At 39.6% G+C, this 23,290-nt stretch overlaps 4 protein-coding genes and 1 non-coding gene across 7 annotated transcripts; 3 read left to right on the top strand and 2 right to left on the bottom strand.

Moving 5' to 3' along the window:
- The first annotated feature begins 541 nt into the window (after window positions 1-541).
- On the top strand, window positions 542-2,289 carry si:ch211-139g16.8. The gene is made up of 6 exons (XM_044051153.1): window positions 542-628; window positions 840-1,172; window positions 1,252-1,352; window positions 1,436-1,447; window positions 1,670-1,765; window positions 1,898-2,289. The coding sequence occupies exons 1-6, from the start codon at window positions 577-579 to the stop codon at window positions 1,949-1,951; spliced, it is 648 nt and encodes a 215-aa protein (XP_043907088.1). The 5' UTR covers window positions 542-576; the 3' UTR covers window positions 1,952-2,289.
- Window positions 2,290-3,709: 1,420 nt separating this feature from the next.
- Window positions 3,710-7,829, bottom strand: LOC122784688 (transmembrane protein 180-like). Of its 2 annotated transcripts, none has more exons than XM_044049998.1 (7): window positions 7,350-7,829; window positions 5,954-6,268; window positions 5,434-5,862; window positions 5,148-5,302; window positions 4,964-5,047; window positions 4,614-4,757; window positions 3,710-4,145 (listed from the first exon to the last, which is right to left on the bottom strand). In XM_044049998.1, exons 1-7 carry the CDS (start codon window positions 7,506-7,508, stop codon window positions 4,004-4,006), a joined length of 1,428 nt encoding a protein of 475 aa, XP_043905933.1. In that variant the 5' UTR covers window positions 7,509-7,829; the 3' UTR covers window positions 3,710-4,003. The 2 variants fall into 2 exon arrangements, with proteins under 2 accessions (XP_043905933.1, XP_043905934.1); XM_044049999.1 differs by lacking the exon at window positions 7,350-7,829 and adding an exon at window positions 6,360-6,556.
- Window positions 7,830-8,186: 357 nt separating this feature from the next.
- Window positions 8,187-19,573, top strand: cdr2a (cerebellar degeneration-related protein 2a). Its single transcript, XM_044051864.1, has 8 exons — window positions 8,187-8,395; window positions 13,340-13,530; window positions 14,657-14,769; window positions 15,710-15,858; window positions 16,262-16,438; window positions 16,945-17,250; window positions 17,365-17,641; window positions 18,288-19,573. Exons 2-8 carry the CDS (start codon window positions 13,449-13,451, stop codon window positions 18,567-18,569), a joined length of 1,386 nt encoding a protein of 461 aa, XP_043907799.1. The 5' UTR covers window positions 8,187-8,395; window positions 13,340-13,448; the 3' UTR covers window positions 18,570-19,573.
- Window positions 8,953-13,342, bottom strand: LOC122785868 (transmembrane protein 180-like). 2 transcript variants are annotated; one of them, XM_044051863.1, is made up of 8 exons: window positions 13,278-13,342; window positions 12,872-13,150; window positions 11,644-11,958; window positions 11,130-11,552; window positions 10,856-11,010; window positions 10,688-10,771; window positions 10,022-10,165; window positions 8,953-9,360 (listed from the first exon to the last, which is right to left on the bottom strand). In XM_044051863.1, the coding sequence occupies exons 2-8, from the start codon at window positions 13,028-13,030 to the stop codon at window positions 9,219-9,221; spliced, it is 1,422 nt and encodes a 473-aa protein (XP_043907798.1). In that variant the 5' UTR covers window positions 13,031-13,150; window positions 13,278-13,342; the 3' UTR covers window positions 8,953-9,218. The 2 variants fall into 2 exon arrangements, with proteins under 2 accessions (XP_043907798.1, XP_043907797.1); XM_044051862.1 differs by lacking the exon at window positions 13,278-13,342 and having other exon boundaries at window positions 12,872-13,264.
- Window positions 19,574-21,051: 1,478 nt separating the features above from the next.
- Window positions 21,052-21,133, top strand: trnal-uag. The gene has a single exon. It is a non-coding gene; the product is annotated as a tRNA-Leu (tRNA).
- Window positions 21,134-23,290: the final 2,157 nt, after the last annotated feature.

The raw sequence follows: 23,290 nt of genomic DNA, 5'->3' as shown, positions 1-23,290 counted from the left end.
GAGCCTCTTGCCACAAATAAACATATGTATGATGCTAAATTAATCCAGTTTTTTTTAAAAAAAACAAACATACAGAAATAACTCATTATAATAATTTTATAATATTAAGTGGCGTGCCACATGAGATTGATGTGGTCATGTGGTCTGCAAGTTCCAAGTTTGAAGTTTGAAACATGGGAAGTGCCCTACTGCCTGCCATTCGTATGTGGCCTCTAAAGCAAATTATAAATTGTATTGTTTTTAAATGAGTGTCTTTCTAGTAGAGAAAAGTGATGCAGTGCCCAATAAGATCCCCATGTAACTTTGTTTACTATTGGTGCTCTTCGGTGAATCCTGATGACGATTGTAACTATAATTTCAGATATCTAGTTCTTATGGTGTATTCCATCAGACAAAGAATCTGAGAAATTCTTGACTCCAGGTCAGTCTCAACCATTAAATCTCCTTGATTCCATGAGTCATGAACATATGAAATATGAGATATCACCCAAGTAGGAAATAGGAAGTGAGTGCTGAGGAAGTTGGACAACATCATGCAAGTAATCATGAGATCACTCACTCTGTCAAGCGTCAGACATGGAGCTGCTGTTTTGGATTTCTCTCGTCCTCACCAACCTGCCAGTAACAGGTAAAATTTATTTTCCCACATGTGGTCTGTCATTGTGCACAGTATTTACTTAGGGGGGTAATGTTTTCTAACTGTTATTGTGCCTCATAAAAAAATAAACTTAAATCAAAGCTCCTGGGTGTTATTGTGCAGTGGTTACTATTAAACAATTTTGGGCTTAGAAAACATTATTTGACATCTTACATATGGCGTTTGTCATATTTCTTTCCAGAGAGTATGCGAAAAGTAAATGACTGCTTAAGACAGCCACAGAAGGAGATCTTGAAGGAACGAGGACAAGTCGTTGTTTTGCCTTGTAATGGCAGTTCAGAGTGCTTAGCCATTGGCGTGCGTTATGAGTGGTTTCTTTTCAAAGAGCACTCACATGTTCGCCTCAACCTGCGGGATAATCCTCTCAAATACACATTGAATGGAGCATCTTTACGCATCAAGTCACTTCAGAAAAATGACAGTGGAATCTACCACTGTGCTGCAGTGTGTTCTGAACTCACTGCGGAGAGTGGCACACAGCATGTTGGGCCGGGTACAGTTCTCACAGTGACAGGTAAGAAAAAAATTGTATTGGCACATGTGTTTGGATATTTTGACTGAGATTTGATGACAGACCTTTGCTCTGTTTTCAGGAAATGTTAAAACAGTGGCAAGCAACATTCTTCTATGGTCATCATTTGTCCTGTTGGTCATCTACAGCATAGCAATTGTGACACTCATCATTTTAAAAAAGGTACAATTACCTCACTATATTCATTTCAAATTCAAATGAGATCTTAAAATATGTAACTTTAATGTTTTCTCTCTGTGTTCTAGCACGGCCGCAAGGTGAGTTTTTGCAGAAAAACGTGCAAAACCGACAAGGTTGTAGATAAGTGAATGATTTTTTCTTTCAATTTGTATATGACATGTTAAACTGTGAACTAAATTGGGAAAAGCCCAATAGAGGAAATAGAGGAACAAGGCCTGTGTAAAGTCTGGTTGTGAAAAGACAGATCAACTGAATATTTCCAGTAGGTATGATAACAAATGTTAGAATTCTGTTTTCAGAACTACTCAACTAAAACAACAAAGTTCCATGATGTGCTGCAAGAAATGAACAGCAGAAGGAACTTGGAAAAGGGCCAGAGCAGTCTCCAAGTTGAGGTAAATTGTGTTGCAGTAGTAGTTGAGATTTAGTCAACAGGCAGATTGGGCAAAAACTTCTGCATATCACATTTCCTGTTGCTCTAGAAAATTTCCATTTTTTTAACTATAAACTAATAAACACTGTCACAGGCTGCAAATGCCAAATTCAACAGGTCAGCTGATGACATCTATCAAAACGTCTAACTGATGGTCAAAGACATTAATTGGCAGCCAGACCTTTGTCTTCTCAACTGGGGGAAATGCAAGTCATGAAACACCAGGACACTCGCGTGACTGAGGAAATTGACACATCAGCAGAGGTTGCTCACAGTTTCTCATAAAATGAGACATTCCACACGGTTTCAGCGTTTGTCTACATTCTGTGGATTCTAAAATAACTCTGCACAGGAGCAGACAGAGGTCGCAGTCCATGTCCTGGAGGATTCAATCTGATTTTTAACAATAGCATTTTCTGTCAGGATTGTAAAACTATGCACCATTTTCTCAACAAATAAGGAAATAAACATGGGGGTAGATTCAGAGTGGAGCTGTGTAGAAATCATATCTTTTGGAAAACAATCCAAAAAATGCAAGGAGAATTTTGTATATATAAAGTTAATCATTATAAATTATGTAATGACAAAAAGGTATATTATATATAAACTAGCAGTCCATCGACCTTCCATGAGGGTCACGGGGGAAGCACGGGGGAAGCTGGAGCCAATCCCAGCTGACATGACATGGGGCAAAAGGCGGGGTTCACCAAGGATAGATCATCAGTCCATCATAGGGCCAATGTACAGAAACAACCATTCACTCCTACTGTCAATTTGGAGTGCGGAAAGAGGCTGGAGCACCCAGAGAGAAGCCACATGCTCATGGGGAGAACATGTAAATTCATATAAATCATTTCTGGCTGTGAGGCAGCAATGCTAGCCACTGCACCAAAACTGCCAGTTTTAGCACAAAATTTAAAGTAGGGCAATATGTTACTGAAACATCATGTCGACACATTCTGCTCAGTTATGCCCTTTTCGTCCTTTGCAAAGGTGAATATTAATATATATATATATATATATATATATATATATATATATATATATATATATTAATGTTGTGAATATAATGTGAAATGTTATCAATTATCTATATATACACACACATATATATATACAGTACATACATATATATATATACATACATACATATATATAAATACATACATATATATACCATTAGACCAAAACCTGCACTTCCTCTTGTTCATAACTCTCTATCTTAATGACTGACCACCTTGATCACAGGCATATACACACATAAGATCATGACGTAATTTACTGTAGTTAGTGACATTTGCTTCTTGAGATAAAATTGCTGGTAACTTTGCACCATGTAAATATGCTGTTTCTGACACAATACTGTATATGCTTACAAAAGGTCTACAGCCTTTGCAGGTAGCAAGGGACACATTCATGTCTTTTTACGCTGCCTAAAGTGCTTGCATTATCGCAGACCACAGCAAAATGTACTTTTTAGTTTTCTCCATGCCACAAGTGATAAAACCAAACGTGAGCCTGAGATGTTAAAGTCCTCAAAGAAAATAAAGTTGTTTTTTTGTTTTACTTCTGAGTCTAGGAGTTATTGCACAACACATAGGGGTTAACAGTTGTCAGTGCTCAGGTTCATGTGCTTCGTTCATTTGTATAGGCCATAAATACATAATTTATATTAATAAAGTAAAAACCAGCATATATGACTTAAGTTCCATTTGAACATTGTGCCACAGTGGTTTTGGTTCACTAAGGATGAAACAGCATGAGTATATAAAGTGCTTATCAAAGGCTTAATAGTTGGGTTTTGATATACAATAGATAATCCACAAAATTGCTTGCAATGATCATCAACATCCCACATTTCCTTTCACTGCCATGAATGCAGTCTTTGGAGGTGAGATACTCTATGTCAATGAGGAAGTCAATCCTGACAGATTTTAATTTCTCCATTTTTGTTTTCCCTCATGTCAAAATGTACATTTATGTTTCATTTGAATAGTGATACACATGTCCATAAGCGCAACAGAGAGGATTGTTTATCTGTTTGAAAACATTATACATTCATAAACACCATTACAACCCAGGATTCTACAACAACATTACTTTCAACATGGTCCCTGTAAAGTAATTAAGAATGTTCCCAAATGCCAGGTTAAGAATTGTAGAACAGCTCAGCTGCCTCCGAGAGTTGAGTGCACCGAAGTTAGCCATCGATATACTTTGCTTCGACGGTGTGACTTTGGCGGATAGAGAAAGGTTTCCAAGCCAGGACTTGTACACCAGCGATAAACATTGGCACCACACACACCAAGTAGAACATCACACTATGGAGGCTTTCTAAGTCACTGGAAAGAAGAAAACACAAAGTGTTGGTATGTTTACTTTGTAACTGCACAGTTGGAGTTATTACCTCCGCCAAGGCGTTTGTCCCTCTGTTAGCAACTTTCTTTCTGTTTTTGACGGATCAATCTGAATTTTGTGTGATAGGTAGGTGATCACGCCAAGTATGTTTCCATTACATTTTGGTAAGAATCTACCCACTGATGTCATAAAGAAGGATCAAATTGTCTAAAACTATATAATGGGCAAAACTGTCAAATATCTCAGTCAAAATCTATCAGATGAGTCCCATTTAACAAGTTCAGAGGCATACAGTATATCTCAGCAACATCTTAACACATCAGTGGATGAAAATGTAAACATTTCAGGTGCTGGCATGTAAAATGCAAGTGTTTAAGTCTTGGCAGAGGTTTGTTTGAAACTGTAAATGTGACCTTTTTTTGGACATTTAAGAAGCAACAAAGTGTCAGTACCTTGAATTTGCATCCTGTCGTAGGTCCTTCAGCTTTTCATAACCAAACTGATTGACGATACTGAGCACCAACATAGGAGCCAGAGAATGACCTGGCTTAGTGAAGAGAGCATTTGTCCCAAACACCATAGAGGAGAGAGGGGCACTGCAGAAAAAAGAAAAAAGAAAATTCGGATAAGACATGTTTTCATTTATCAGAAAACCTATGTGTTTAAATGTATCTTTAAAAAGGCAGAACACATATAATAATAATAATAATAATAATAATAATAATAACAATAATAATAATAATCACATGTATTTGCGTGTGAGGGATGGCTGTGTGTGTGCTGAGAAGCAAGTTTTCTTTACCTGCGCTTGTACTGCTGCATGTCTTTGTCGATGATGTCAGCCAAAGGCAGCCCAAAGAGACTGAAGGCTGCTTGGATTAAGACCCTGCATACAGTAGGAGATGATGGTGACGGAGCAAGTATGATTCAAATGACGTGAAGTGATAGAATTCTTTTTTTAATGGAATATGTCAATAAAGTCTTACATGTTGATGGTGAGAAAAAATGCCAGAATATAGTAGTGCTGATGGCCAAGCATTAGCATGGCAGCTGCCATTCCTGCTTCTGTGTAGAAGGTGTAGAGGATAATCTTATAGTAGCCAAGGCTATGCAGCAGACTCTGACAGCTCAACACTAACAACTAAAAACAAAATTAGAAACAATGTGAGTGAAGGACATGCAACATGGATGGAATTAGCCATGTGAAATTGTCAGTATAGTCCTATGGGCTGGACAAAATTATTATTGTTATTACTGCAGCGAGCACAATACCTGTGGACAGATGAATCCTGCCCCATACATGATGCTCTTGGCCAAGGATGGAAGCACATCTGGAGGAATCAAGTGCTCAGCAAATATCATCGTGAAGTTGTTAAAGAAAGACAGCATGAAAACCTGGAAGAAGTTCATGAGCACAAATAGCTGGAAGTCCCGATTGGTCAAGATTTGCCAGATAAGTGTTCTTAACATGGAGATGGACAACACTGATTGATGGGATGTCTCATCAACACACCCAGAATCATCTGAATCTGATCCTCTGTTGTCATAGCGGCTGTCACTGTGGAAGCCCGTGTAGAGCATGCAGACGCAGCTTAGGACAGCAATTAGCACTGTGAAGGCTTGGAAGGATGCAAAGTCCTCCATGTTATTGGACAGCACACCACAGAAAAGGACACTGGAGGAACCAATAAGAGATGCCACCTGGAAAGAGGGCATAAAAGAAGGCTGAAAAGTCATACTTTGTTGGCAAGGGGGGCACAAAGACGGAAAAGGACATAAACAAAGTCCTTACCTGGCTGTACTTTATTAGTCTTAGTCGGTTGTTATGGTTGCTGGAAATCTCTGCGAATAGTGCACATTGTGCCAACAGCACAAAAGTCAGCATGCCATCAAAAGCACACAGCGCCACCATCAAATGTAGGCCACTCATCCAGTCCCCAGGGGTGTAGGTCCGCCATGGGAACCAGGCTATAAGAAACGCCAGTGAGTAGAAGGGAGCCCCGTATAGGATGGACAGACGTCGCTGAGAGCAGCAAGGCACTTTGGAATTGTCTTGCAGGTATCCGAAGAGAGGGTCATTGAACGCATTCCACACCATGTACACCACCTGTGGAGAGGGTAATAATAACAACAACAAGAATCATCAGTAACTATTATGACTTATGATTGATGATTTATAAGAGCCGGGTCATACTTACCTCTATATCAACAACATCTAACCGTAACCTAGCCGCTTTGCAATTTCCACATGTGCGTATAAGCCCGCGGTTGTGTGCATATTTAAAGTGTAACTAAACCCTCTCTTCTGCAGCTAACTCCACCCAATGTCGGATTTTGAAAAAGGCCAATGAAGTGGGCCGAGACCTGCGTGAGATAGAGCAGGAAAAAGAGAGAGAGTGGAACAATGAGGGACATAGTGAAATCAGACACTGAGTTGCAGCTTTCTAATGAGGTGCTGCTCACAATGTGCTTCATGTGGTGGAAAGAGAAAGGTGACAAAGCAAGAGCTCCTGTGGTTGCTTTATTAGGCAAGAGTGTGATGAAAGAGTGCATCAGTGATGCAAGCATGGTCTAAAACAGTCAGTGCCAAAATTTGAATACAGTAGCTGGTGTTTGACCAGAGAGGCAGAAGATTCACCATTTAAAAAATAAAATAAAAAAAAATCATAAAATGTATAATTTCAATATTTTACACTAAACTGTGAAAATGTGCACAGTTTAGTTGCACTTTAAACAAGGGTCCATGTCAGCCAGTTCAAAGCATGCATGTTCAATGCATCACAATTTCCATTTCCAGTAGCAGTGTAGATATCTCTAATCTACAATAACATTATGACTAATTCAAGGTCATAATTGAAAAATGATAATAATTGAAGATATCTGGAACTTGCATGGTGATATCTGAAAGTGGAATTAGAGATACCTACGATTCATTTACAGATATCCACAGCTGAATTGTAGCTGTCCATAATGACAAACCCCATACACATGAATGGCAAAAGATATCAAACAGGTGTGCGTGGATTCTGTGCAGAACAATGCGGAAATGTGCAGACGACAGGTTTGCATCATACAAACCCTAGTTCTTGTTTTTTTGTGTGTGCTTTTATGACACAGCCATCGGTTTTTCCATTTCTCACTCAATTTGTTTATTAAAAAGAACAGCTGTACATCAGAATAATACTCACTTGTGATTGGTGGAAAGCTCCCTCTGAGATTTGGTACTTGTTGAGGAAGAGTTTGACATAGTAGAAGCTGAATATATTGTTTATCATGCTTGCTCCCAATGTGGTCATGGCATAGGCCAGAGCTGCAGGATTGATCCCGATGTTTCTGAGTGCCTTCATTTTTACAAAGTGCGCACCTGAGGTAGGTTTCCCTCCACGGCCACAGACGCTCAGGTGATTTGTATCTGTCTTGGAAGCAGGAAGTGTCCTCGCTGCACGCCGATGTTGCTTAGCATCTCTGTTTAAAGCTATCCACAAAAAACAAAGAGTTTGCTCATTATTCCCAATAAAAAATATATTGCAGCTGCCTCTTTTCTATGAATGCCAACGCATTAAAATGTTTCAGGCTACGAGAAAACTTTCCTTTTCTAAAATTAAGCTCGATCCTCTAACCCGTCAAACTTGATTCGTGTGTGTGTGTGTGTGTGTGCGTGCAGCAGGGCGGGACCCACAGCGTATAAGCAAACACTTGATTGACCAGTATCGCAATGAAGTTACACTGCTGCTTTGTGATTGGCTGATAGAAAATGCCAATCAAATGAAAGCAGGAAGTAAAGAAAACAAACAAAAAGTAGACAGCGGTGTTTGTTGGACTTCATGTTAAATGGTTGTGAAACTTACGTTGGTTAAAATAGAGAAACGATTCACGATTCATTAATAAAATAACAACAATAATAATAATAATAATAATAATAATAATAATTATCATTATAATAACGATGATTTCTCACATCTGCCACCTACCGGATGTTGTCGTGTATTAGGTACTTGCCACGTTGCTGTAGAGACTTAACGCTCCTCTCTCACCGGTAGGCTGCAGTTTTTCTTCCCATACACACACGGCGGGCTGTGGGGCAACCACACGCACACGCGCACACACACACACACACCTGTGTGTCAGGTTTCAGTCAGGTGGAGTCTTCACTTCAACCCGAGGCTGTATTTGGAGGAATGGTTTGACACGGATGGAGGATCCTGCTGACAATAACCACAAGATCTAGAACACGGTAGGATCTGCATGGGTGTGTGTGAGTGTGTGTGTGGTCGCACCCTGTCTCACACTGACCCCACCAACAATAGTATAGAGGAAAACACACCGGACATCTGCTGTGTACTATTTAAACAGAAAATATATGTAGGGTGGAATTACAAGCCAATGAAGCAAAATAATAAAGTTATCAATGTCCATATCTAAGCAACTAGAAGAGAAACTAAGAAGAAAGAAAATAACAACTAAAAAATACTTAGGTAAACATCAGCTGCTGTATTGTGTTTAAGTGCAGGTCATTAGTATTTGATTAAATTAATAAAAACGTGTGTTATTCTAGTTGAGTTTGTCAGTGAGTGATTTTTACTGGGGAAGAAGAATATAATTAAAGTTTTGCTGCACACCATATTAGTATTATAAAGTGCTTATCCAAGGCTTAATTGTTAAATATACATTTAATATACAGCAGTTAGAGGAATCTACAAAATGACTTGCAACATCCCACATTTTCTTTCTATGCCATAAATGCAGGCAGACCATCTTTGTAAGTGGAAGATGTCAATGAAGAAGTAAATCCTTAAATAGATTTTAATTTCTTTATTTTTGTTTTCCCTCATGTCAAAATGTATATTTACTTTTAATTTAGATAGTGGTGCACTTGTCCATAAGCCCAGCAAAGAGGATCATTTATTTGTATGAAAACATTATGTACATACATGAACACCGTTACAACCCAGGATTCAACAAACATTACTTTCGACATGGTCTCGGTAAAGCAATTATGAATATTCCCAAATCCCACTTTAAGAATTGTAGAACGTTGAGTGCAGTGAGCACAAAAACTAGCCATCAATACACTTTGTTTCGACTGAGTGACTTTGGCGGATAGAGAAAGGCTTCCAAGCCAGGACTTGTGCAGCAGCGACACATATTGGCGCCACACACACTAAGTAGAACATCACATTATGGAGGCTTTCCAAGTCACTAGAAAGAAGAAAACACAAAGTGTTGGTATGTTTACTTTGTAACTGTACTGATATAGACGAGAGCTGCAACTAATGTTTATTTTCATAATCGATTAATCTGTCGATTATTTTCTCGATTAATTGTTTGGTCCATAAAATGTCAGGAAATGATCGTGTTTGTCAAACCTGGAAATGACGATGTTCTCAAATGTCTTGTTTTGTCCACAAACCAAAATGATTAACTTTTAATGATTTCTTTGTTATCCAGAGCAAAGAAATTAAGAAAATATTCACATTCGGAAATTTTGTTTTAATCATGAAAAAAGCTTCATACCGATTAATCAAAATAGTTGCCAATTCATTTAGTAATCGATTAATCGATTAATTGTTTCAGCTCTAATTTAGACATCACAGGTATTACCTCCACCAAGGAGATAATGTTTTCATCTGTGTGGGTTTCTCTGTAAGTTTGTCCCTGTGTTAGCAACTCCCTCTCTATCTGTATGATCCAGATAGCATGTGGCAATTTAATTTGAACATTTATGTCTCCTGGATCCAGTGGCTCAAAATGTAAACATTTCAGGTATCGCTAAGTAAAACGCAGGTGACAGAGGTCTGCACTCTTCCAACTGTAAATGTGACCTTATTTGGATATTTAAGAAGCAACAAAGTGTCAGTACCTTGAATTTGCCTCCTGTCCTAGGTCCTTCAGCTTTTCATATCCAAACTGATTGACAATACTGAGCACCAACATAGGAGCCAGAGAATGAGCTGGCTTAGTGAAGAGAGCATTTGTCCCAAACACCATAGAGGAGAGAGGGGCACTGTAGAAAAAAAGAAAAAGAAAAGTCAGATAAAACATATTTTCATTTATCAAATAACTTGTAACTTGATCATCAATATCCCACATTTCTTTTCTATGACGTAAATGCAGGCAAACCATCTTTGAAGGTGAAAGGTGTAAATGTAAATCCTTATATATATGTTGTCTACATCAAATAACAGGCCTTGGCCAGGAGGAAAGGAATAGGATTTATAACTGGAAGGTCACTGGTTCAATCCCAGGACGGGTTTATGCTTATGGTGGGCCCCTGAGCAAGGCACCTAATCCCCCACTTCTCCCCAGGCGCAGATGAGTGTTGCCCACTGCTCCTGCGCTCGGGTTGTGTGTGTTCACTACTAGTGTATAATAAGGATGGGCTCAATGCAGAGGACAAATTCACTACCACTAAATGGGTTAGGGTTAAAAATGACTAGTTCTCACTTTGTTTAAATATATTTATAAAAATTGCGTGTGAGCAATGGCTGTGTTTTTGTAAGTGTGCTGATAAGCAAGTTTTCTTTACCTGCGCTTGTACTGCTGCATGTCCTTGTCAATGATGTCAGCCAAAGGCAGCCCAAAGAGACTGCAGGATGCTTGGCGTAAAACCCTGCATAAAGGTTAAGGTGACCGGTTCACAGGAAGTGATACTGTGAATATTTTTTTTAAATGGAGAACGTTATTAAAGTCTTACAGGTTGATGGTGAGGAAAAATGCCACAATATAGTAGTGCTGACGACCAAGCATGAGCATGGCAGCTGCCATTCCTGCTTCTACGTAGAAGCTGCAGAGGATAATCTTGTAGTAGCCAACGCCTTGCAGCAGTCTCCGACAGCTCAACACTAACAACTTAAGAAGAAAATGTCAGATTAATAAATTAAATGCAGGTGTTTGACAGCTCATAATTATTTTTGCTATGACTAATGCATGAGTGCGATACATGCATTTAGTGATTGGCAGCACAATACCTGTGGACAGATGTGTCCTGCTCCATACATGATGCTCTTGGCCAAGGATGGAAGCACATCTGGAGGAATCAAGTGCTCAACAAATATCATCATGAAGTTGTTAAAGAAAGACAGCATGAAAACGTGGAAGAAGTTCATGAGCACAAATAGCTGAAAGTCCCGATTGGTCAGGATTTGCCAGATTAGTGTTCTTAACATGGAGATGGACAACACTGATTGATGGGATGTGTGATCACACCCAGAAACTGAATCTGATCCTCTGTTGTCATAGCGGCTGTCACTGTGGAAGCCCGTGTAGAGCATGCAGACGCAGCTTAGGACAGCAATTAGCACTGCGAAGGCTTGGAAGGATGCAAAGTCCTCCATGTTATTGGACAGCACACCACAGAAAAGGACACTGGAGGAACCAATAAGAGATGCCACCTGGAGAGAGGGCATAAAATAAGGCTGAAAAGTCATACTTTGTTGGAAGGGGGGCACAGAAGAAAAAGAAGGACATAAACAAAGTCCTTACCTGGCTGTACTTTATTAGTCTTAGTCGGTTGTTATGGTTGCTGGAAATCTCTGTGAATAGTGCACATTGTGCCAACAGCACAAAAGTCAGCATGCCATCAAAAGCACACAGCGCCACCATCAAATGTAGGCCACTCATCCAGTCCCCAGGGGTGTAGGTCCGCCATGGGAACCAGGCTATAAGAAACGCCAGTGAGTAGAAGGGAGCCCCGTATAGGATGGACAGACGTCGCTGAGAGCAGCAAGGCATTTTGGAATTATCTTGCAGGTATCCGAAGAGAGGGTCATTGAACGCATTCCACACCATGTACACCACCTGTGGAGAGGATGTGCAAAACATTACTTGTGAAAAATTTGAATATCGTTAAAATAATCAACCAATAAATTAATCATTTGTTGAAAAAATCTATTCTAAATCTAACCCTGACCTCATTCACAGAAAGCTGCTTTTCAATTTCCACATGCATGCACAAGCCCGCATTGATTTTGAAAAATGCCAAAGAAGTGGACTGAGAACTGAGGAGGAGTGAGCGAGAGAGGGGAGCAGTGAGGGGACGTTGTCTGGTCATGAAATCAGACATCGAGCTGCTCACGCCATGTTTAGGGGTTTAGTTGCACTTTACACAAGGGTCCATGTCAGATGTCAGTCAGTTGTTGAAAGCATGCATATTCAGTCTCATATTCTACTCCAATTGCGCTGACATCTCACAAGGAAATCACCCTAACTTAATGTGTGTGTCCTTGTAGTATTTGAGCGCTGACTTGTGCTACATGTGTGGGTACTGGCAAACTACCATGTACAACCTAACGTCTTTTGTTGTCTCATTTGACCAAAACAAGAGCATGACACCCAACTGAACTGGGGTGTGTTCTGCAATAGGAAGCGGGGCCAGCTCCTCAAAGGGGCAAGAGGGGGCAGTACTCCCCAGAATCGAGTGTCTTGCCCCCTCAACTGGACCCCTCACAAGGGCAAGAATCAAGTGTTCTGCCCCCATAAAACAAAATGTGTGGATTTAGCAAAAGTCGAGATATAATAATTAAAAAAAAAAAACATTAAAAGAACCCAACAACAAATCTTCAAAAAAAAATTGTCTATACTATACATATATTGAGCCAACAAGAAACTAACCTATATGTTATATGAAAGAAAGAGGAATTTGGTGATCTTGGCCAAACTTTCAAACTCAATTTGTATAAATAAAACAGTAGTGCATCAGAAAAATACTCACTTGTGATTGGTGGAAAGCTCCCTCTGAGATTTGGTACTTGTTGAGGAAGAGTTTGACATAGTAGAAGCCAAATACATTGTTTATCATGCTTGCTCCCAGTGTAGTCATGGCATAGGCCAGAGCTGCACGATTGACGCGGAAGTTTCTGAATGCATTCATTTTTGCAAAGTGCACACCTGAGGTTGGTTTTCCTCCACGGCCACAGCAGCTCAGGTAGTTTAATCAACAGTCTTGGAAGCAGGAAGTGTTGTCGCGGCACGTTGATGTTGCTTAGCATCACTGTTAAATATATCCACAAAAACAGAGAGTTTGCTCATTAATCCTAATAAAAAATGTTCCTCCGGGTTAAGGCTACAAGAACAACTGTGTGTGTGTGTGTGTGTGTGTGCAGCAGGGCGAGACCCACAGCTTATAAGTAAACACTTGCCACGTTGCTTCAGAGACTTAACGCTCCTCTCTCACTGGTAGGTTGCAGATTTCCCTTCCTGTTCACACGACAGGCGGTCCAGCAACCACACACACCGGTGTGTCAGGTTTCAGTCAGGTGGAGTCCTCACTTGAACCCAGAGGCTATAAAATGTTGACTGACATGATTTTGGAGGAAGAGTTTGAAACGGATGGAGAATCCTGCTGGCACAACCCACAAGACCTTGAACACGGTAGGAGCTGCATGGCTGTGTGTGTGTGTGTTTGTGTGTGTGGTCTCACATTGACCCTACAAACAGCTGCATAATAATATAAAGGAAAACATCGGAATAAAATCATCAATGTCCATATCCAACTAGCTACAAGAAAAGACGGAGAACAATTAAATATTTGAGTAAACATCAGCTGCTGTATTGTGTTCAAGTGCAGGTAATCTTATTATTATATTAGTAAAACAAAACATGTGAGCTTGTCAGTGAGTGACGGTTTTTACTGAAGTAATCCAATGCTTGATACATATACACAATAACAAATGGGCTCACACAAAAAATGTTCTGCTACACACCATATTATTGCAGAAAATCTTAAAAGCATATATATAATATAGTTTTGTTTTTCTTAGATTCTCAAACCTTCATTTGGTTTGTCAGATTGTTAACAAAGGAAAACTGATTAACCAATGTTTCCAATGTCATTAACAATAACAAACAAGAATCTTAAAAAAGGTCATTATATTCATGAAGTCACCACCGGAATGATTGGAAATATACAGGCTCTCCTTTGTGACGTTTAGAAATAAAGTCACAAGTCAACTTAGTACGAGTGCTTTTTAGCACAATATATTTTGTATATCATCCCATCCCAACTGCTGCACAGATCAAGTAAGATTGCAGAAAGAGCTGAGACATCCTGAGAGCTCTATATAGCCAGGATTTCCTGAGGCGCTCACTGGTTCTGTGTTGACTGTTTTCCAATAACCTTGCTGTTCATAAATTGTGAGCTAGACACGCAGATGGTGCACTTTATTAGTGACACATGTAATTAACACAAGACGCAATAACAAAGACAGACGGCTCTCTTATGCGTGTAGAGTGTAGCAGAAAATATTAATTCACACACTTTCCCTCAGAGAAAGTATTGAGGGGGAAGGGTCACACAGAGATCCCAAGACATGCCTCAGATTCCCGTGTGATTCACCAGTGTCAAATACGAACAGCATGGGAACAATGGCTTGTGTGTTTTATTGGAAGTCTGTATACACATCATTTACACTCACCTACCTCTATCAGTTGCCTGTGTTTGGGCATTGAAGCTGTCTTGTGTCTCATGTTTACATTTTTTCCCCCGGTGCTCTGACAGATCTCCACCTGGCCGCAGAGCTGGGGAAAACCCTGCTCGACAGGAACCATGAGCTGGAGCAGGCTCTGCAGCAGATGTACTCCACCAACCAGGAGCAGCTGCAGGAGATCGAGGTGATAAACGTTAGGGAAGGAATTAATCAGTGGGAATTGGGAACAGCTATGAGACAGAGGCATATGCCCTAAACAAGATTTATATTTGTGGTTGCACTTTCCCCAGTCTAGTCTAGTAAAACTAGAAAAGACATTATTGTGAGTTTCATCCCATGTATTTTCACCATTCTTTAGATGAATAAGTTACTAAATTCTAGCGTTCACCTTTCAAACTACAGAGCACAGTTTTTGGTTTGCTCATGGGTTGTCAGTTATAGCTTCTAAATACATACTGTTATGCTTCATATTTCAGTATGAGACATTCCAAGGACGTACTGTAGCATTCAGTGGGTCAACAATGATAAGAGCCTTAATTTGTTTACATCAGTGGGAGGGCCGGTGGCTTCAGGATTTATTGAAGTTGATATGGTAATCCCCATATGTGTCTCTGACCTTCATTCTCATGCCGTGTCCGCTGCTGGTCTTAGTCACTTCACTAATGACTGTGTGAAAGCCGTGCACACACCTGAACATGGTAATGTGACACAGGGCAGAGCGTCTCTCTGTGTACATCAGACAAAATGACTGCATTGATCTCCACCAGAGAAAAGTAATTTAGCCCATGTCATGAACTCGTGGCCTGTACAACAACAATTACAAGTCAAATAACATTTAAATGTAACCCGGACTTTCTTTTTTTAACGAAGCCTTTGACTGTTGTAAAACTGTGTAAAAGATCATGTACTGTTCTCCTCTCGTTCTTCTCTCTAAGTAACCTTTTGTGTTTTTAAATAAAAGTAAATGATATAGCATCAGCATTTTTGAGTCCTTCAAATGACAAATTTCCTCGTGACAGCTCGCTCACAACATTGAATTAGGTTGGAACATTTAGTCATGGAAAAGTCATTTATTTAATATACCATACCTAAACTTTTGTCATTTCCATCTCTTGCTGCTCCAGTACCTCACCAAGCAGGTGGACCTGCTGCGTCAGATGAATGACCAGCACGCCAAAGTATATGAGCAGCTGGACATGGCCGCCAGGGATCTGGAGCAGGGCAACAGGAGACTAGTGCAGGACAACCGACTGGCTCAGCAGAAGATCCACAGGTCAGTTTATTTGCCTTCAATAAAATGACCTTCCAAAGCTGTAGGGAGTCATTTTTAGATATAAATCAGAATTAGAAATACTTTATCAATCATTCCAGCTACTTTGAATGTAGATTTTCACTACATTCAAACCATTGTCACATGATCAGCTCCACATGACTCTCAGTCTGCGTTTCTCACTATAGCAGTGTTTTGTTTTCATGTCGCCCGTGACATTAACATGACGCGCACACAGTGATGCATTTTATGTCAGCAGCTACAAATGTGAAGCAAGACTGCTGCATACACACAGTAACTGCATCGAAAAATGCCAAGAAACACTTGTGAAAAGTTTTAACAAGAGTGAAAATAAACCTGGAGGTTCAGGAGGACTTCACAGTCATTTCTCTGCTTTTCCTTGCAGTCTAACAGAGACCATTGATGGACTTCAGACCCACATGGAGGACCTGCAGACCCAGGTGGATGAGCTCAAGGCCGCCCAGGAAGAGAGAAAAAAGAGAGAGCTATCAGAGCAACGACGCAACCTCGGAGCACAGAGTGTGTCCTGTCTCAAAGAGCTGTATGATTTACACAGTGACAGGTATTTTGCTTGTGTATAACACATACATTGTTACTCACCTTGAAATGTGTCTTGTAGATTTTCTAGAAATAGAGTTTCTGCTGACAACTGTAATAGGGTAGATCTGAGATATTATTACTAGTGGTAATAATGGTAAAAGTACTAATAGATTAGTAAGGGGTATACAGCAACACCATGTAATGTACCAAAGTAATGTCCTGGTAAAAGCTTGGTAATGAGAATTACTTTAGTCAGTATCAGTGTAATACCGTGACATAAAAATGTTGGTTTGATAATTACCGTATTAAAAAGATGAATTTCATCCTCATTATTTGGTGATAACCTAAAAATAAGATGGTATTACCATAATGTTACTTCCCTTATGTTAAATTATAACCACACTTCCATGATACTATCACCATTTTTACTGTCACATTTTAGTGTTTCCAATAAAAATATCCCCATCTACTAATAATTTTTTTCATTTTCAAATTTTGGCATCACTTGACCTACCTGTCCTGTCTCAGGTCAGACACTCTGCATGTGGACAGTCTGTGGTCACCTCAGGGTTTTTTCCATGACCGAGACAGATGCCTAAACCCAGAGGAGGAGAATGCAGCTCTCCAGCGCTCCATCCAGACCCTTCAGGCCCAGTTAGTGGTGGAGCGGAGCCGCAGGGATACGGCAGAGCGGGAAAGTGAGTTGACAATCAGGGAGAACATGAGTCTGGAGCAGCGGCTGTCTCTGCTCTCGGGCTGCTGGGCCCGGCAGAAGGAGCTGGAGGGTGAAGTGGAACAGCTGCGGCTTCTGTGGCGCAGCGACTGTGCCAAGAGGTCAGGACTGAATTCATTTCTCGACTGAGTTATATTGACTCTCTTTTTTTAGATATGGGTCATAATCAGATGTGTAACGTCACCTTATTTTCTGTTATCTATGTTCTATGTCAGAATACCAGACCAACTTCTGCTGCCAGATACAGTTTTCTTTGCCTCTGAAGAAAAGCCCGGCCCAATGCAGAGTGACGCAGAGGAGAGGGTGGAGAATGATGAGGAGCGGAGAAGATTCACTCGACAGAGGTGTAACAGTGACAGCGTTTTGCGAACTGCAAACCCAGATGAAATCCGCCGCGGTCATGAGCAGCTGTGTATAAGGCGAGCGGAGGCGGTGAAACAGAGGGGCATCTCTCTGCTCAACGAGGTGGACGCACAGTACAGTGCCCTGAAGGTGATGTATGCAAGTAATAATAAAACAATTGAGAATTTTTTCTTTGTTGCACAGCATGACCCTTTTTGAATCTGAACTTGATTATGTCATTCTTCTCCAGCAGTCTATGGTTTAAACTACGGCTGAGGAAAAATGTAACATAGATTTATTGGAGGGTGTTTTTTTAGTTTTTTTTTTTTTCATGGTGATATAAAACACATCGTGATATTTTGACTAGCTTGATAAACAGAAAAGGTGAAAAGTAGCAGTCCAGAGTTTTGAAGTTTCATTTGAAAGATGTCAAAGCTCACATTTGTGGTGTGTCCTACAGTGTGAACACTGAGTTGGCAAAGCTAAAAAAAAAAATATATATTTTGTACTTGGGCCTCATTTGTATTTATTTCAATTCCAAAATGTAGCAGTTGACTTAAAAAAAAATGTCAGACTACTGACGTGCGATGTGCATTGATTTTGGAAATCTAACTTGTGGGTTTATTGTCTCAAGAAATGTATCATTGAATTGTGATTTTAAAAAATAGAAAATTGCAAAATCAGTATGTTAGTATCCTTATACATTCAAATTAGGAATGAGCTCAGCCCGAGTTTAAACGATTAAAATAAAAATAAAACCACTTCTCTAAGATATGAATGCCTGTGTGTTTTCTAGGTGAAATATGATGAGCTGCTGCTGCGATGCCATCAGGCTACAGACGGACTCAGCCATAAAGCTGTGCAGACATCCCATAGTCCCTTTGCAAGCACCCGGACATGCCGACGCCTGTCCAGTTCGACCGTGTTGTCTGATCTGGCGGTGGCTCTGGAAGACGGCCAGCAGCCTGAGTACAAGGCCCTCTTCAAGGAGATATTCACCTGCATCCAAAAGACCAAAGAGGACCTCGGCGAGAACAGACGTGCAGACGGGGACATTATTTCTCATAGCTGTGCCTAGTGAGCATATAATAATTGATCTGTCGACGTTCTTAACATGGGAAAAACACTTTGTGGCGGTTTTGCGTTAGTAATGGAAAACCACCTTGCACAGTGCAGATGCATTAATCACAGTCGGCACTTGTGCGTGTGTAATCCTCTTATCACCTGTCATGTCGATGCACCTATACTTTAGTTAGTCAGCACTGTTCCTTTAATTCCGTCCCTGTGGAAAAAAAACAGAAATAAAACCTCAGTGTTATACAAAGAAGCTGTATGTGTGATGCAACAATGCATTCCAAAGTACAACAAATATCAGAAAGCTATAGAGGCTAAAGAAAAGTATTGCACAGGGAGAAATTTAAGCTTGGATTAACATGTACTAACAGAACTACTTGAATAACTCGATGTCTGTATTTACTCTTTGTATTTAAGTATTACGCTCAACGGCGACAGTATCTAGAGTTTATATAACGTAATGTTAACACTTAATCCTTTGAGGAATTGCGTAGCTGTTACATGTGACTTATGTAAACAGAAATGTTGTAATAGGATAAAAAAAAAATGTGTGTAATAACTAACGACTCAGGAGTTTATGATAATTGGCTTAACAGTTGGTGTGAGTTGGTTTTTGTACGTTGGTTCAGCAGTTGAGGGTCATTGGTATGTAAACAGAAAAAATGTCGGTGGACACTGGTGTATTGTTTGCAGCTGTCTGTGCTTTCTGTTCTATGTGTGTGCACTACTTAGGCTTTACGCCAGTAGTACAACAATCAACAATCCTGCACTTTTGTGACTAAATCACAGGTTTTTTGTTTTATTTATTTTTATGAGGAAATGTTATTTATTTTCTTGATTGCTTAATCTTTAGAGTAGACGGTTCAGCCGAGATTTAAATGTACACAGAGGTGCTTTTTGTCTGTGGTTGTAAATATTCACTCACACGGGTGACTGATAAAGAAATAACAGAGGTGAATGGAACGACAGACACACGTTTACTTGTTATAAACAATTCCTTTTGCCTCATATTGTTGTAATATTCATTCATTCATTCATTCATTGTCTACTGCTTTATTCTGCACCTGAGGGCCACAGCGCCGCTGGAGCCAATCCCAGCTCACATAGGGTGAAAGTTTGGGGGACACCCAGTCCATCACAGAGACCAACAACCATTCACTCTTACAGTCACACCTACTGTGTCCACTTAACCTCTGCATGTTTTTGGACCATAGGAGGACACAGGGGAAAACTAACGCACACAGGGAGAACATGCTTGTTAAAGCAACAATCAAATATATGACTAATTCTTAAAACCCAATCATTTTCCGGACCTCAGCCTTTTTTGCTGACCTCGTCCACAGTAACAACAAAACATAACAGTTTCATGGTGTTTTTATTTCACTCTCACTTTCCCCGTGATCTGATGCTCATGAGAGAGCAAAAACCCTTAATGGGCAATGCTGATATGGCGTTAGAGATAAAATCACAGCGATGTTTCAACCTGTCCTGTTTTGGCCTTTTATCTGATGGGAAACACTTGTTATGGCTATTTTATATGCTGCAATGTGAGGTAGAAAAAACTGTGCATAAGCCCAAACTGCTTCCAAATCAGCTACAAGTCCATTAAACTTGACAACAAGGCGATTGCATTCCCTACATCACATAACCATAGTACATGCCTTCAAATGCATTATGGATTCATGAGAACATGGAATCCTGTAAAAACACTGAGAATGTGCAATTATTATCGACCTGCTTTTGATTGACTAAGACCTGAAAACAGGACAATTTGGAGAACCATATATCTGAAGGTGCACCGGACAAATGCATTACCTTTCTTCACAAAGGCTCCTCGTCCTGCATTTTGTGTTGTGATGATGGCGGTGGGTGATTATTATGCTCAGTAGTTTATTAGATATATAGGCAGCAACATTTCCCTAGGTACTACTGAAAAAACATTTGAGGTTTTCCTCATAACAACTGATGATTTCAACCAGTTGAGCCCAGATATCCTCTTTCAGCATTACCAACTAAATGTGCCTAATCCGAATCTCGAAAGTTCAGAGTGAAAACTCTAAAGGTTTAGAGTCTAAACCTTTATTTGTGTCCATTAAAAGGGAAGCTGAGCAGTAAATAAAAAGAAAATCTCTATCAAACAAGAACACTATTGTTTTAAGAGCCATTCCTGTCATCTTTTGCTTTTGTATTATTTTTGAAATGTACATAGTATTTCATAACGTAGTGGGGAGGAGGATTAGTTCATTTTTTACTACTCTCACGACGTTTGACATGTACATTACATCCGTACATTACTCATCTCATCGAGTTAATCGTTGTATAATAAAATACTTCTTTTACGTTATAAATTACTTACTAAAAGCCAATTGATATGCAGCATTATCCGAGGCACGTAGGGCAACTCCGTCCACAAACCCACTGTAATACGTCGTTCATGTAACAACGTATCACGGATTTATTCAAACATTTTACATGTGCAGCACGTGGGTAGCGTGGCCGAGTGGTCTAAGGCGCTGGATTTAGGCTCCAGTCATTTCGATGGCGTGGGTTCGAATCCCACCGCTGCCAGAACATCGTTTTCGTAACGCAGGAGATGGTTGAGCGCGTCAACAGTAGTGTACAGCACACACACACCGTGAAAACGATTAGCGACTTCATTGAGTATGTTTGTCTGCAAATTACCGAGAAAACAATAATTGACAGTTCAACAGCCTTCGTGGTAAAAGGTACGTTTAATATTAGCGAATAGTTGCAATGTACTATGGCAGCATGTTTTTTATCTGCAGGATTTTTGCATTATTTGGAGCAAATCCCACCTCGCCCAAACTATTTCGTTAATAATACCTTTCTACAATGTGTGTTTATACTTCAAGGGCATTAGTATTAGTATTTAAAGTGAAGTGCTGCAAAAATTATGAGGGAACAATAAATATTTAATGGTAATACTGATATGATAGACTTTCATTTATTGTTATTAAATGTTAATATAATAATACTGCCTTTACATGCTGGTTTTGGCAAAGACTGAACTTAACCTAGTATATAACAACAATGATAAACATATTTCTGTAGCATATTTTATGAATAAGGTAACAACACAATGTGTTAAGCCGGTAATCAAGAAAAAAGGCTGACTTCACTATACAAATATTTTTGCTCCAGCTTGACTTATGATACACTTTAATTTTTTATTATTATTATTATTATTGTTATCATAAACCCTCTTAAGTAAATACAGCCACGGTAATGTTGGTGAGATACTGTATTTGAAAAGAAAACTGAATTATAAATTACTAACTATAAATACATACTAATAAATACATAAATAATTACATAAACATACAGTAAATACTACTACAAACATAAAGCCTATATATTATTGTTTGAATTCATTTTAGTTTATTCATTTAAATTATCTACTTCCTCTGCAGCACATCTGATGTTTTCTGCCTCATAAAAGTCAGACTGTTGGAACTCCCCCTGGGTCATAGGTCATCTCCCTGACCAAGCCCTCCTGTGTCTTGTACAGGAAAAACATTTTTGCAGAGCAGTAGATATACTTCTCTGGCACATCAGGGAAACAGGCATGAATATGAGGGCTGTCGGGCCCCTGCGTCACAGACTGGTGACAGAACCTACACAAATGCTGACTTCCTCTTTAAAAGGGTGACAGGGTACAGCACGTGACCCTGGCCACAGACCCAACGCATCAAGCTCGTTCCTCATCCATAATATGTTCTGCTGATGGGATCAGTTCCACTGTGCCTGACAGGAGACACTGGGCAAGTATAAATGTAGGCTATGGTTAAAACAGTGTCACCAAAATTCATCATGGCAGTGTCCTTTGTTTCCAGAAGGGAGACATACAGTGTAAGTGTGATACAGACATTTATATGCTTATTATATTGTCTCTGAGGACACTTAAGAAAATAAAACATTTACCATGAGAAGGAGAAAAGGGCTGCTGCAGACTCTGAAGAACTGTGGGAGAAGACTGGCTCTCTGTGGGCTTTCAAAAACATGTAAATAATAAAAGTTAAAAGATACGTCATTGTCAAAAGAGAGGAATAAAACCCCAACAACACACAGTGCTATTAGACCACCACCCAAAGCCAAGGCTGCCTTCAATTAACAGCATTGGTAAATATAAAAATCATGGTTTCTGTAACGGTTAATACAGCAGTATTTAGAAGCTCTTTAACTGAAATGATATATTTTAATGCTAAAATATAATTCTTGTGATTCATGAATTTTCAAATGGAAAAACATAAAAATAGTAAAACACATACTTGTGAGCTGACTCAAATCTGGGTATAGATTGATATAGACAGACATATATCACTGCAACACCTATTTACTAATAATATTGAGATATTAGATATATTGAAATCAAAATATCACTGTAAAACCAATATTTAAATAATCAGTTTGAAACGATTTAAACGTTCATGTTTCTGGACACCGTCAACAATATCACCTAACAAACCTGGAAATAGTTGATATTAAACAATCTTGATACACATGAATAAAAAAGCATTAATTCACATTCTCATGAATACAAAAAAAGCCTACACTTACTTTGAAAAGTTCTGTGTCTCTGCTGCTGCCGCTTTGCCGTCTCCTTACTGTTAAGCCAAGCAGGAAACAGCGCCCCCAAAAACCTACTTTGTAAAAATGTAATACATCCGTAGTGGTTTAGCACTACCATAGAGAATGAATGGGAAA

Source organism: Solea senegalensis, linkage group LG19 (genome assembly GCF_019176455.1).
Source record: "Solea senegalensis isolate Sse05_10M linkage group LG19, IFAPA_SoseM_1, whole genome shotgun sequence".
In the NCBI taxonomy this organism is placed as follows: domain Eukaryota; kingdom Metazoa; phylum Chordata; class Actinopteri; order Pleuronectiformes; family Soleidae; genus Solea; species Solea senegalensis.
This window is presented reverse-complemented; position numbering and strand designations above follow the sequence as displayed.